The sequence below is a fragment of the Trichomycterus rosablanca genome, chromosome 18 (genome assembly GCF_030014385.1).
Source record: "Trichomycterus rosablanca isolate fTriRos1 chromosome 18, fTriRos1.hap1, whole genome shotgun sequence".
NCBI lineage: Eukaryota > Metazoa > Chordata > Actinopteri > Siluriformes > Trichomycteridae > Trichomycterus > Trichomycterus rosablanca.
In genome coordinates this window covers 5,567,491-5,581,040 of record NC_086005.1, presented here as the reverse complement: position 1 = coordinate 5,581,040, position 13,550 = coordinate 5,567,491, and the positions used below count along the sequence as shown (strand labels likewise).

The following is a 13,550-nucleotide window of genomic DNA, read 5'->3' as shown; positions in this document are numbered from 1 at the left end:
CACTTCCCTATCTGCTGCCATTCAGTATCAGCATATCAGCATAGAGAGCACAACGAGACCTCTGATGAAGAAAACTTAAAAACAGATTCATACAAATCCACCTTCTAGCAAATAGTAGTCTTTGCTGAAGAAAGCTGACCCATATACCTACTCGTACCCTTACTTATGCTCTTAAAGACTTGCTAACCTTAGTGTGCACATCACAAAGCTTAGTTCCACATTTAGCAAGGGCCATAGTCAGTGTGTATTAATACCGTGTCCACTCACTGTCCACTCTATTAGACACTCCTACCTGGTGGGTCCACCTTGTAGATGTAAAGTCAGAGACGATCGCTCATCTATTGCTGCTGTTTGAGTTGGTCATCTTCTAGACCTTCATCAGTGGTCACAGGACGCTGCCCATGGGGCGCTGTTGGCTGGATGTTTTTGGTTGGTGGACTATTCTCAGTCCAGCAGTGACAGTGAGGTGTTTAAAAACTCCAGCAGCAGCAGTATGATCCACTCATACCAGCACAACACACACTAACACACCACCACCATGTCAGTGTCACTGCAGTGCTGAGAATGATCCACCACCTAAATAATACCTGCTCTGTGGTGGTCCTGTGGGGGTCCTGACCATTGAAGAACAGCATGACAGCGGGCTAACAAAGCATGCAGAGAAACAGATGGACTACAGTCAGTAATTGTAGAACTACAAAGTGTTTCTATATGGTAAGTGGAGCTGATAAAATGGACAGTGAGTGTAGAAACAAGGAGGTGGTTTTAATGTTATGGCTGATCGGTGTATAGGGTTTTATAATGTATATAACAAAATACTTCACAGTTCAAATGCAAAAATGTCTCTCAAAACAGAAAACTAACACTAAATAACAGCATAATACTTCAGGTTAGGAATAAACTACATTTTTACTCCAAGTCTGTTAGACGCTCCTGTGTTTTACATTCAGCATTTACAGACAAATTGCAGAAAATAAAGTCGCTTGAATCAAATCTGCTCCAAATCTACGTTTCCTGTCTGGCTGCTTTGGTCAAGTGTATGAAAAAAATTTGAGCTCCTTCCCGTCAGCCCATGGCATGATAATGTGTGTGTCAGGCATTCAGATCTTCCCTCCAGCTGCTCTGCAGCTGAAACATGGCTCAGAAAATATTCGAGCTGCTTGAACATGACAGCAACTCAATGTCATTTCATTTTCTGAAAGTCAGAACCTCCAGTTATCAGCTTATCATCTAGACGGGTGTGAAAACGAATGGAAAGTCTTACCAATTTCCAGAAAAGGAAATGACGAACCCCGGCTCAGGGTCACCCCTGCCCTGCTTTCTGCCACATGATCTCTGTATCATATGACATCTATGACTGGGAAATATTTCTTACCAGGCTGAATTCATTCATCCTCTTGATAAGATCTGTATTTTAGTGAAAGGCGCACTGCAGGCGGAAAGGAAGTGCGTTTTGATTTCTTCACTGCTGTACTAAACGGTTTTAAGTCTGTATTAAAGGCTGTGCCATTCTGGCGCCAAAATGGGTCTGGCAACGGCCCAAATCAAACACCGGATAGCCTGGAGCTTTCACTGATATTAGAACGGTAGGAGTATTTTAGCTATCTATCAAACAGTGGGGTGGATTGTAAACACACAGTAGTCATGGGTGAAACTGCATCCCTGTATCTGTAAGAGACTGAACATGATGGTAACCAGTGTAACAGATCCTAATGCATAACAAATACCATGGTATGGTGATCTGTAATGGTAGTAATGCTGAGATCTCAGTTAAAATTGTAGCACTGCCGTCTACACAGATGCCGAGGCCCTGCAGTGGACTGGCATCCAAACCCACTGCAACCCTGACTAGGATAAAGTAGCGTTAAAGCATGAAATTAATATGAAATTAATATGAAACAAGTGTGTGTGTATATATATATATATATATATATACAGGGGTTGGACAAAATAACTGAAACACCTGTCATTTTAGTGTGGGAGGTTTCATGGCTAAATTGGACCAGTCTGGTGGCCAATCTTCATTAATTGCACATTGCACCAGTAAGAGCAGAGTGTGAAGGTTCAATTAGCAGGGTAAGAGCACAGTTTTGCTCAAAATATTGCAATGCACACAACATTATGGGTGACATACCAGAGTTCAAAAGAGGACAAATTGTTGGTGCACGTCTTGCTGGCGCATCTGTGACCAAGACAGCAAGTCTTTGTGATGTATCAAGAGCCACGGTATCCAGGGTAATGTCAGCATACCACCAAGAAGGACAAACCACATCCAACAGGATTAACTGTGGACGCAAGAGGAAGCTGTCTGAAAGGGATGTTCGGGTGCTAACCCGGATTGTATCCAAAAAACATAAAACCACGGCTGCCCAAATCACGGCAGAATTAAATGTGCACCTCAACTCTCCTGTTTCCACCAGAACTGTCCGTCGGGAGCTCCACAGGGTCGATATACACGGCCGGGCTGCTATAGCCAAACCTTTGGTCACTCGTGCCAATGCCAAACGTCGGTTTCAATGGTGCAAGGAGCGCAAATCTTGGGCTGTGGACAATGTGAAACATGTATTGTTCTCTGATGAGTCCACCTTTACTGTTTTCCCCACATCCGGGAGAGTTACGGTGTGGAGAAGCCCCAAAGAAGCGTACCACCCAGACTGTTGCATGCCCAGAGTGAAGCATGGGGGTGGATCAGTGATGGTTTGGGCTGCCATATCATGGCATTCCCTTGGCCCAATACTTGTGCTAGATGGGCGCGTCACTGCCAAGGACTACCGAACCATTCTGGAGGACCATGTGCATCCAATGGTTCAAACATTGTATCCTGAAGGCGGTGCCGTGTATCAGGATGACAATGCACCAATACACACAGCAAGACTGGTGAAAGATTGGTTTGATGAACATGAAAGTGAAGTTGAACATCTCCCATGGCCTGCACAGTCACCAGATCTAAATATTATTGAGCCACTTTGGGGTGTTTTGGAGAAGCGAGTCAGGAAACGTTTTCCTCCACCAGCATCACGTAGTGACCTGGCCACTATCCTGCAAGAAGAATGGCTTAAAATCCCTCTGACCACTGTGCAGGACTTGTATATGTCATTTGGCCGCAAAAGGAGGCCCTACACCATACTAATAAATTATTGTGGTCTAAAACCAGGTGTTTCAGTTATTTTGTCCAACCCCTGTATATATATATATATATATATATATATATACTGTATATATATATACACACATACACAGATCAGCCATAATATTAAAACCACCTCCTTGTTTCTACACTCACTGTCCGTTTTATCAGCTCCACTTACCATATAGAAGCACTTTGCAGTTCTACAATTACTGACTGGTCAGGACCCCCAAAGGACCACCACAGAGCAGGTATTATTTAGGTGGTGGATCATTCTTAGCACTGCAGTGACACTGACATGGTGGTGGTGTGTTAGTGTGTGTTGTGCTGGTATGAGTGGATCAGACACAACAGCACTGATGGAGTTTTTAAACACCTCACTGTCACTGCTGGACTGAAAATAGTCCACCAACCAAAAATATCCAGCCAACAGCGCCTCGTGGGCAGCGTCCTGTGACCACTGATGAAGGTCTAAAAGATGATCGACTCAAACAGCAGCAATAGATGAGCGATCGTCTCTGACTTTACATCTACAAGGTGGATCAACTAGGTAGGAGTGTCTAATAGAGTGGACAGTGAGTGGACACGATATTTAAAAACTCCAGCAGCGCTGCTGTGTCTGATCCACTCATACCAGCACAACACACACTAACACACCACCACCATGTCAGTGTCATATATATAAAAGATGATGAGCAGAGTTTTACATAGAGGCAATCCTAAGCCTAATATGCATTCAGACTTCACACTGACATAAAACAACTTTACTGTTTGTGGTTCATTATTTAAATGATATAAAAAGTTTTCCTGTTTGGATCAGAAACTCCTCATGCTGCTTAACGAATGAGGCTGTGTTTCAATTTGCTGTTCTTGTTTGTTCTCAATTAAATTAACCATTAGTTGTAAAATCAATTAAGTTTTTAATCAGAAGCATTAATCAAACAATGACTGCTTTGTCAGTTAAGTGGTTAATCACTAACATCCCTACCACCATGCCATTGCGAAAATACACTGGTATGGTGACATGCTGGTTTTGCCACAGTGCCCTTGCTAACAGCCTGTAGTAATTGGTTTAGAAAGTCATGATAATTAAGTAAACTGGGGCACAAAATCAGTTAATGTTAAGAAATCTAAGTTGCCCAACACACAACGAACCCATGACTTTCAGACACCCGGCACAGAAGGAACACGATATCCTGTCAGGGCAGCACAAACGCCTTCACAGCTGCCAACTACACTGAGGTCAAGCCGGACACGTTTCACTCCTGACTCTAGAACCAGTCCGGTCGTCTGAACAGCACAGGAGAACCGAGTCTGAGACAAACTGATTACTTTTCTTTTACTGAGGAGAAACTTTTGTTCTGCTTCAGACTCAGTGCAGTCGCTGTGACTGTGATTGTGAGCGCACCAGTACAGGCTGGGTTCAGATCCAGTAATCAAGTGGAATGTTTTTCTCTAATGAACTAATTGAGATCAGTGATGAAAATTCCCAGAAGAAAAGCTCGTATGAATGAACTCTGGACTCTGTCCACTGCTACAAATAGACAACAAGAGGCCTACTGTGTCCACACGGCATTCCTCAGATCCTGAACCCCTTCTCAGCTAAACAAACCCACAAGCGACATCATACAAGAGCATTTAGCACCAGACTGATGTGACTGACCTCATGACCAGAAGTGAGGAGGGCGATGGCAGAGGAATGACCAGCACGAGGGCCAAATAAGACCACAGAGTGGATTACAGGAACAAGCAGGATCCTTTATTATTGTAGCTATTCATTAACCTGATCAATAATTTTGTGGATATTAAACTCAAGTTCACTGACCTTCTCTTTAAAACCAAATTGAAGAGAATTTATCTTCAATTATCTTAAATATCTTTAAAATTACACGAAGCAACTGAACTTGATCCAGAGTTTAGACACAAATGTTTTAACTTCCAATCCCAATTATTAATTATTAATATTTTAGAACATTTAGAGAACTAAATTTTGTTACAATAGTTACAATTAGTATTGTAATACAATCACCCAAGATCTCACAGCAAAATGCAAGTCCGTAGCCATGCATGAAACATTGTGGGAGACCAAATCTACCAGGCTGGGGGTTCCCTGCTATTCTAAAACATTCCTGTCATACCAACAAGTAATGGGAACACTGACAGGTCCTAAGATAATGCAAAGCTAGTAAGAGGAACATGTTTATTATATTGTGGGGAATTTTGAGCATATCTGAGTATAGGTAGGACATGTCCTCCTAAAATTTATTGTGATCATGACCTTGCTTAAATGTTTGATTTTAAACTGGCTTTCCATACAATGTGTGACTTTTTGAGGCAGGGCGATTGCCTCAATAAAATTTCTTTTAAACTAATCATAACTGCCAATCAAGGCCTGAATACGGCAGAAGCCATTAGAAGCTGGGAGCTGATTGGCCCTGCTCTCTAAAAAGAAAAATTCCTGTGACCCTATTAGTCCTGTGACTATAGCCAGTTTCAGCCACACAGACCTATGCTTATGGAGAAGGTAGTCTGAAAGGTAGTTAATCTGTCCAATAACATGTATGATATATCTGAGGCAACAAATGCCAGGTAGACATCAGACTTAGTGGGCATCTTTAGGCATGTCTTCCTAACTCTTAGCATATTACAGTCAGATAAAGCAGGACAGCTTGAGCCTTTGGGTGATAAATAAAGCTTAAACACTGTGTATTAGATCATGTTTGTAATATAAAACAAGCAGGAAACTTAGATTTCAAAAATCAGTTTTTTCCAAATTAGTGCAGCGAGGCAGCAAATGGAGCAACCATGTGTGGTAATCCAGGTCCAGAACGTTCACCAAGCTCCGACAGTCAGTTCTAATCAGAGCAGGCGGATCACATGAGCATGCACACAAGTACACACCCACACGCACACTACACACCCATCCATGAATGTGTACACACACACACACACTGCTGACAATAGGTAAATTTTCACCCTAACACTGTACTCACAACAGCACGTCATGATGTGACTCATAATAATAAACTCTGGCCTGAGCCCTGATATATGAGATGTATGATTAATTCAGCTGTCACCAGTGTCCTCATGTAAGACAAAGTCTCTCATGACGTGTGAAAGGATAAAACAAGAGCAGGTTTTAAAGCGCTGGCTTGCTCACGAGATTTAAAGAACTGGCTTGGGAAACTAAACAAGCTAAAGCTAAATTAATTTAAGCAGCGTGGTCTGGATAAGTGGTTCTGACCAAGATGCTTCCCATTAAATAAATGAACAGGTCTCAAGTTTCACATGATGATTAAAACAAACAGTGACTGTGTAGGAAGTACATCAGTTCATCTTTCTGCAAACTAAATTCAAAATGTTAAGTAAACGGCCAGTCTGTACGTACATACCATCATTAAAAAACTAAACACAACTAAACTTCCCATGGAGTGAAGGGAACAGTGTCAAACAAGTGCTCAGCTTATGTGGAAACTACCATAAGCCTGATGGTAAAACATATCTAGCTAATGAAGCTGGCTGAGGGAGTGTTGAGGCAAGAAGTGCATAACAAGTCTATGACAAGACTGGTACTCTTATCTGTCTGCTAATCAGTCTATTTTACTGTAATAATGTGATAGAGTATCCTGTTTCCCATTTCCTCTATTTTTGCATGTCACACTAAATGGTTTGAGATCCTTATATGAAATGTCACTAGAGATGCATTATTGCTTTAACTCAGCTACATTAAATACAGCTATATTAATACAGCAACTCAACAGAACCAGGCCACTCCAAACATGTAATTTGTTGTTTTTTCACCATTCAGAGGTGCTTGTACTGTATTTGTTTGCTCATCACTAGAGATGGGACGATCGGGGTTTTTGGCACCGATTCCGATCTGCGATCTCCTTTCAGGGACATCGGCCGATAGCCGATTGCGATCGGGGGGGGGGGGGGGGGGTGGGGTTTAGCAGTAAATAAAATAAATAAACTTAAAAAGAGCCTCACAGTGAAGATAAACCGGAGCAGCGCGCGTGTGTGTGTGTGTTTGTGCCCTTAGAAGAGACGCTTTGTTCACAGTATCGCTATAAGTGATTCATTGATTCATGAGTTGATTCGTTTTTATGTGAAGCGTAAGTTTCTCTTCTCAGTTATCTCTCCGTGTTTACTGTTATTAATTAAATGTCGTGGTTTTAAATAAACACCAGCTACTACAGAACATTCTGTGTGACTCTCTTACATTAAAAAGCTTCATTAAAAAGCTTCATTACACTGCTATTACCACAGATCTGTAACCGACCGTCACACTCGTTCCGTCTAAGGAGCTAAAAGTTCAGCAGATGATCCTGAACTAACGAATTTGGTAATGAATAAACTTTTGCCTCCGATTGGCTCTGTAACATTTTCTGTTCTCATCTACATCACAAGTAAGAACCGCTTACGATTTACCAAAGTGAACCAGGAGTTTATATAACGTGCTGATAGAATCCACTCAGATGTGACCGGGTTGAATTATCTTTTTAAAGTAAATATTACAATCAGCAAAATTACATCGTATGTATGATGCACAACGTTAATGATGTTATTTTAGGTCATGAAGAGCTTTCACTGTGGTTTCTGTACGATTGTTGATGAATGGTGATGTGATGGTTGGCGCGTCGTAGCTCAAAGTCTGGATCAATCCACTGAGCTGTTAACTTAACGTGATCTTTATATATCACACGATCGGATCGGCTACTTTTAGGAAATATCGCCGATCGCCGATAGCATATTTTGATTAAAAATCGGCCGATACGATTCATAGCCGATCGATCGTCCCATCTCTACTCATCACAAATCAACACATTTACACAGTAGCTCACATAAACTAGAGAGACTTCAGAGATGCCGATTCACTTTTTGAACATTTTTAAAAGTGGGGGGTTGCTGGAGTCTCTAAAGGAAACCCACACAGACTGGCAAAACTTCTCACAGACAGACCGGAGGGGGATGATCAAACCTGTACCGGCTGTGCCACAATGCCACCCACCGATAACACTCAACGTAATTTAATAATAGCATTCCAGCATTCCAGTCCTTATGGCTGAAGAAAAATATGTGGTCGTTTATAATTTATACCCCCATTAAGCCTAAAACAGATTAAGCGTGAGCGTAAACTCAACATATACAGAAACTGAAATACAACAACATAATAAAGATAGACAATATATAAGCTCAGACATTTCTGTTGTTATTGTTCTGGGGTTTTAAAGGGTTTTTGGCTATCATATACTTTGGGTATTAGACATTATGGTAGGTGATAAGTGTCTCAATCAATTTCTTAATGGCTTTCTATAAGGCCGTAATTACAGTATATATACTGGGAGGGACACATCACCCACAAAACTGCAATATACACAACATACACTATAACTGACACTAATCATACTAATGCTGGAGCATTTAAACAATGCTCAATTTGGTATTTGAGATCAAATGTGGGCTTAACTGTTGAGTCCATGTATTTACACAAATTCTGACCAAACCCCTGCATGGCGCACATAACACCCGAAACGAAGACTCATCAGACCAGGCAAAGATTTCCAAATCAGCTGTACTGCTTTAGGCAGCCTTTTATTCTTGACTGACATGAGTGGAACCTGATGTGTTCTGGAGCTGAATATTATCCTCCCTCATGTTCCAGCATGTAGTGTAAACGAGCCGCTTTTTTTTCCTGATCGGCACAGCTGTAAAAAGTGGTCATTTAAGTTACAGCAGCTCTCCCCCAAACCAGTCCGAGCATTCTTTTTTGATGCGTCTCATCAACAAGGTGTTATCGCTTGCAGAACTGCTGATTGCGGGACGTTTTTCTCCGGAGACTGTTCCAGAAGGTCGGCAGTTTCTGACATACTTAAACCAGCCAGTTTTGCACCACTACCATGTCAAGTATAATAACATTAAGATGATCGTTTCCTCAATCTGATGTTTGATCTGAACATAAACTGAAGCTCTTGACTCGGTCTGTAAGACTGTATGCATGAATGACTGACTGGATGATTACAAGAATGAGCAGGCGTACTGGTGTTCCTAATAAAGTATCCTAGGGCAGTTGTAACGCAGTGGGTAGGGCTCTGGGCTATCGATTGCAAGGCCCTTAATCTAGGGAAAATGAAAGCAGGCCATTTACCTACCGTCATGTAGGTGGGCAGTGGGTTGTATTAAGAGGAGTGGAAGCTCAGCAGTTAAAAGGACTAGTGTTTGGAAGGTCACTGGTTCAAACCCCACCAGTGCCAAAAAGCTGCCACTGTTGGACCCCTGAGCAAGGCCCTTAACCCTCAAATAGATGCTAGTATTGTAATTGGTTACCTTAGATAAGGGTGGGAGGTGGTAGGAAACCAATGTACCTGAAGGAAACCCAGATAACACTGGCATGACTTAAAACTAATCAGACAGTGACAGGAGACAAGCATCCAACCCAGGTTATCAGGACCCATATATGTTATCCATATAACTACTATATATTCTAGTGTGAGCAACGAAATATCGCGATATTTACTGAGCATGGTTAAAAACCCAAAAGTATCGCGATATATGTAAGCCCATATCGCACATCACTAAGTTAAATATTGTAAAATAAAAGCAAAACACGTCCTTTGTAAATGAAAGGCGACTTGTAAGAAGCAATAACGAATACAATTCATACACAAGCTGCTTGGTGTCGTTAGAATCAACGTCGCTGGACAAGATAAGCAACGGCTGTACACCGCATACTAGCGTACTAACTAGTATGCTAAATTAGTACCAAACACGATATTCGACATACTACTGAGTACGGTAGTATGCAGTTTAAGTCGCATCCATGTAACGTAGCTAGCTAGCTTAGCTATGTCCGGCAGACGCTGTACTCAATAAAAAAACAGAAACACTTCATATTTAAAGTATTACACTGAATATCCATAATATGCGGTGAACAGGGATGCCGTTATTCTACAACGAGAATAAATAACACAGAAAATGTAAAACACGCAGCCCAGCTGATACCGGACCTCAGCAGACTTCCACGATACAGATAGCAATTACAGCGGAGAAAACATAAAGCATCGCGGCTACTTACACGTAGATGATGGACATGAAATGCATGAGCCAGAGGACAAGAAATAAGAGAAATCCGAAGATGGCAAAGCCTTGCATAGCGAGCTCCAGCAAGGCCATGGCTGTGCCGTGATGTACTGACACCACTGCTGGGTTTGTGTGTGTGTGCGCGTGTGTGTGCGGCAACCCCGATACTAAAGTCCAGCACTAGCACAGAGGGGCGGGGCTCCAACGTACGTGGGCGGGGCTTTGCTCTAGGCTGCATACTTGCATGCATACTACACCTGAACATACTGCACACTATAGTGCACCATTATAACTACACACTGTATACTACACCTGAACATACTGCACACTATAGTGCACCATTATAACTACACACTGTATACTACACCTGAACATACTGCACACTATAGTGCACCATTATAACTACACACTGTATACTACACCTGAACATACTGCACACTATAGTGCACCATTATAACTACACACTGTATACTACACCTGAACATACTGCACACTATAGTGCACCATTATAACTACACACTGTATACTACACCTGAACATACTGCACACTATAGTGCACCATTATAACTACACACTGTATACTACACCTGAACATACTGCACACTATAGTGCACCATTATAACTACACACTGTATACTACACCTGAACATACTGCACACTATAGTGCACCATTATAACTACACACTGTATACTACACCTGAACATACTGCACACTATAGTGCACCATTATAACTACACACTGTATACTACACCTGAACATACTGCACACTATAGTGCACCATTATAACTACACACTGTATACTACACCTGAACATACTGCACACTAAAGTGCACCATTATAACTACACACTGTATACTACACCTGAACATACTGCACACTATAGTGCACCATTATAACTACACACTGTATACTACACCTGAACATACTGCACACTATAGTGCACCATTATAACTGCACACTGTATACTACACCTGAACATACTGCACACTATAGTGCACCATTATAACTACACATTGTATACTACACCTGAACATACTGCACACTATAGTGCACCATTATAACTACACACTGTATACTACACCTGAACATACTGCACACTATAGTGCACCATTATAACTACACATTGTATACTACACCTGAACATACTGCACACTATAGTGCACCATTATAACTACACACTGTATACTACACCTGAACATACTGCACACTATAGTGCACCATTATAACTACACATTGTATACTACACCTGAACATACTGCACACTATAGTGCACCATTATAAACTACACGCTGCATCTGTGTATACTGCACCATTATAAACTACACGCTACATCTGTGTATACTGCACCATTATAAACTACACACTGCATCTGTGTATACTGCACCATTATAAACTACACGCTGCATACTACACCTGAACATACTGCACTATAGTGCACCATTATAAACTACACACTGCATTGCCATGGTGATGGTGGACGCTGGCGCATTTGGCTGCCGCTACCGTTACCGTATTTTACCGTATTTTACCGTATTTTATTGTATTTTTATCGTTTTTCGTTTTCATCTTTTTACACACCTTGTGGATCTATTTCTTTTATGTTACTTTTGATACTTTTATTTGTGCTTTTGATACTTTTTGTTCTTTCTACTGTACATCGCGTCTGCGGCCGGTGGTGAACGGTGGATGAGTTTTCCTGGGATCGGCACGATGTTGAACTATTCCGTTGACCAGCTGAGGAAGTTCAACAACTGCACTACTCCATCGTGTATTTCAGTCATCAAACAGCTTGGACTCCTTCGCCGGCCTCGTTATATTCACAGGGGCTCCCGGAGAAAGCTTGTTTATCTTCGAAACGGTAACGCTATTCCATCCTTCTGGTCAGCCGTGCGCACTGTCGCTCCGCAAACACGTCATCAGAGCGCTGCTGCCTTGCACACCAGTAGCGGTGTAGTCTCCATGACAACGCTGTCCACGGAGTGGGATGGGAAACGCGGAGTGGACTTAGCAAATCTCCGTTCTCTTCCTCGTTCCTCACAGCCAACTACACAACAATACCACTTGAAAATGGCATTGCTTAATGTTCGTTCACTCAACACAAAAAGTACTGTACTCAGTGAATTTATATCTGACAGTGAACTAGACTTTTTCTGTCTCACTGAAACTTGGCATAAACCCTTGGATTATTTTATGTTAAATCAGACCACGCCAATGGGATACTCGTATATTGATGAACCTCGTATGGAAGGGCGAGGTGGTGGTGTTGCTGCAGTCTATAGGGATGATATTAAAATAACCACTTTGTCTTTTCCTGCTGCTCTTTCTTTTGAACACCTGGCTTTCAAGTTGTCAGGGCCTACTCCTCTGGTCACTGCTGTAGTTTATCGTCCGCCAAAGCCAAACGCTTCCTTTCTCTCTGATTTTTCAGATTTTTTAACCCAGCTTAGTGCCCTCTCATCCTCTGTACTGCTTATGGGTGATTTTAACATCCATATTGATGACAACAACTGTAAATTTGCCAGGGAATTTTTGGAATTGTTACAGTGTTTTAATTTCACACAACATATACATTTTCCAACTCATAAAAAAGGTCATACTCTTGACCTTGTCTGCTCTACTGGTGTCCTAGTTCATCAGCCGTCCAGCCATGACCTTACTGTCTCTGATCATTTGACAATCATCATGGACATTGAGGTCACTAGGCCCATCACTAGAGCTAAACGTAAAATATCCTTCAGGAATCTTCAATATATCTCTCCCTCTGCTTTCTCAGATTCTCTTGTTAAAAAGATGTCTGTCTGTCCTGTACTGTCTAGTAATTCATCTGACCTTGTCGATTACTATAATGACATACTCGCCTCATGTCTTGATGAGCTGGCTCCTTTGAGAACCAAATTTGTTTCATTTAGTCATTCCGCACCATGGTACACAATTGAGCTTCACCAAATGAAATCCCGTAAACGCCAGCTTGAAAGACTTTATAAGAAAACCGGTCTAACAGTACATTATCAGATTTATTCTGATTATCTTCAACATTACAAAGACGCTCTTACGGCAGCCCGATCCACTTACTATTCCGAACTCATACATGCTGGATCAACAAATCCTAAGACTCTCTTTTCCACAATAAATAAACTTCTCAAACCAATTGACAATACTACCAATTCCTTTACAGTTGACAAGTGTAACTCTTACCTCTCATTTTTTCAAACAAAAGTTGAGAATATCCACAATTTTCTGACAGTTTCCCCTGTCATCTCTGTTTCTCCGCCTATCTCATCTCAATTTATTACCCAGCCTCTGTCTCAGTTCTCACCTGTGTCTCTTTTGGACCTATCTGAG

The 13,550-nt window shown here is 41.7% G+C and overlaps 1 protein-coding gene across 1 annotated transcript in view; it reads right to left on the bottom strand.

Annotated features, from left to right (window-relative positions):
- Positions 1 to 10,316, bottom strand: part of ugcg (UDP-glucose ceramide glucosyltransferase) — a 43,629-nt gene extending 33,313 nt beyond the window's left edge. The window contains exon 1 of the mRNA XM_063014038.1: positions 10,203 to 10,316. Coding sequence (XP_062870108.1) covers positions 10,203 to 10,300 — 98 coding nt within the window. The 5' untranslated portion in view covers positions 10,301 to 10,316. The remainder of the gene's footprint in view (positions 1 to 10,202) is intronic.
- Between the last annotated feature and the right edge of the window lie 3,234 nt (positions 10,317 to 13,550).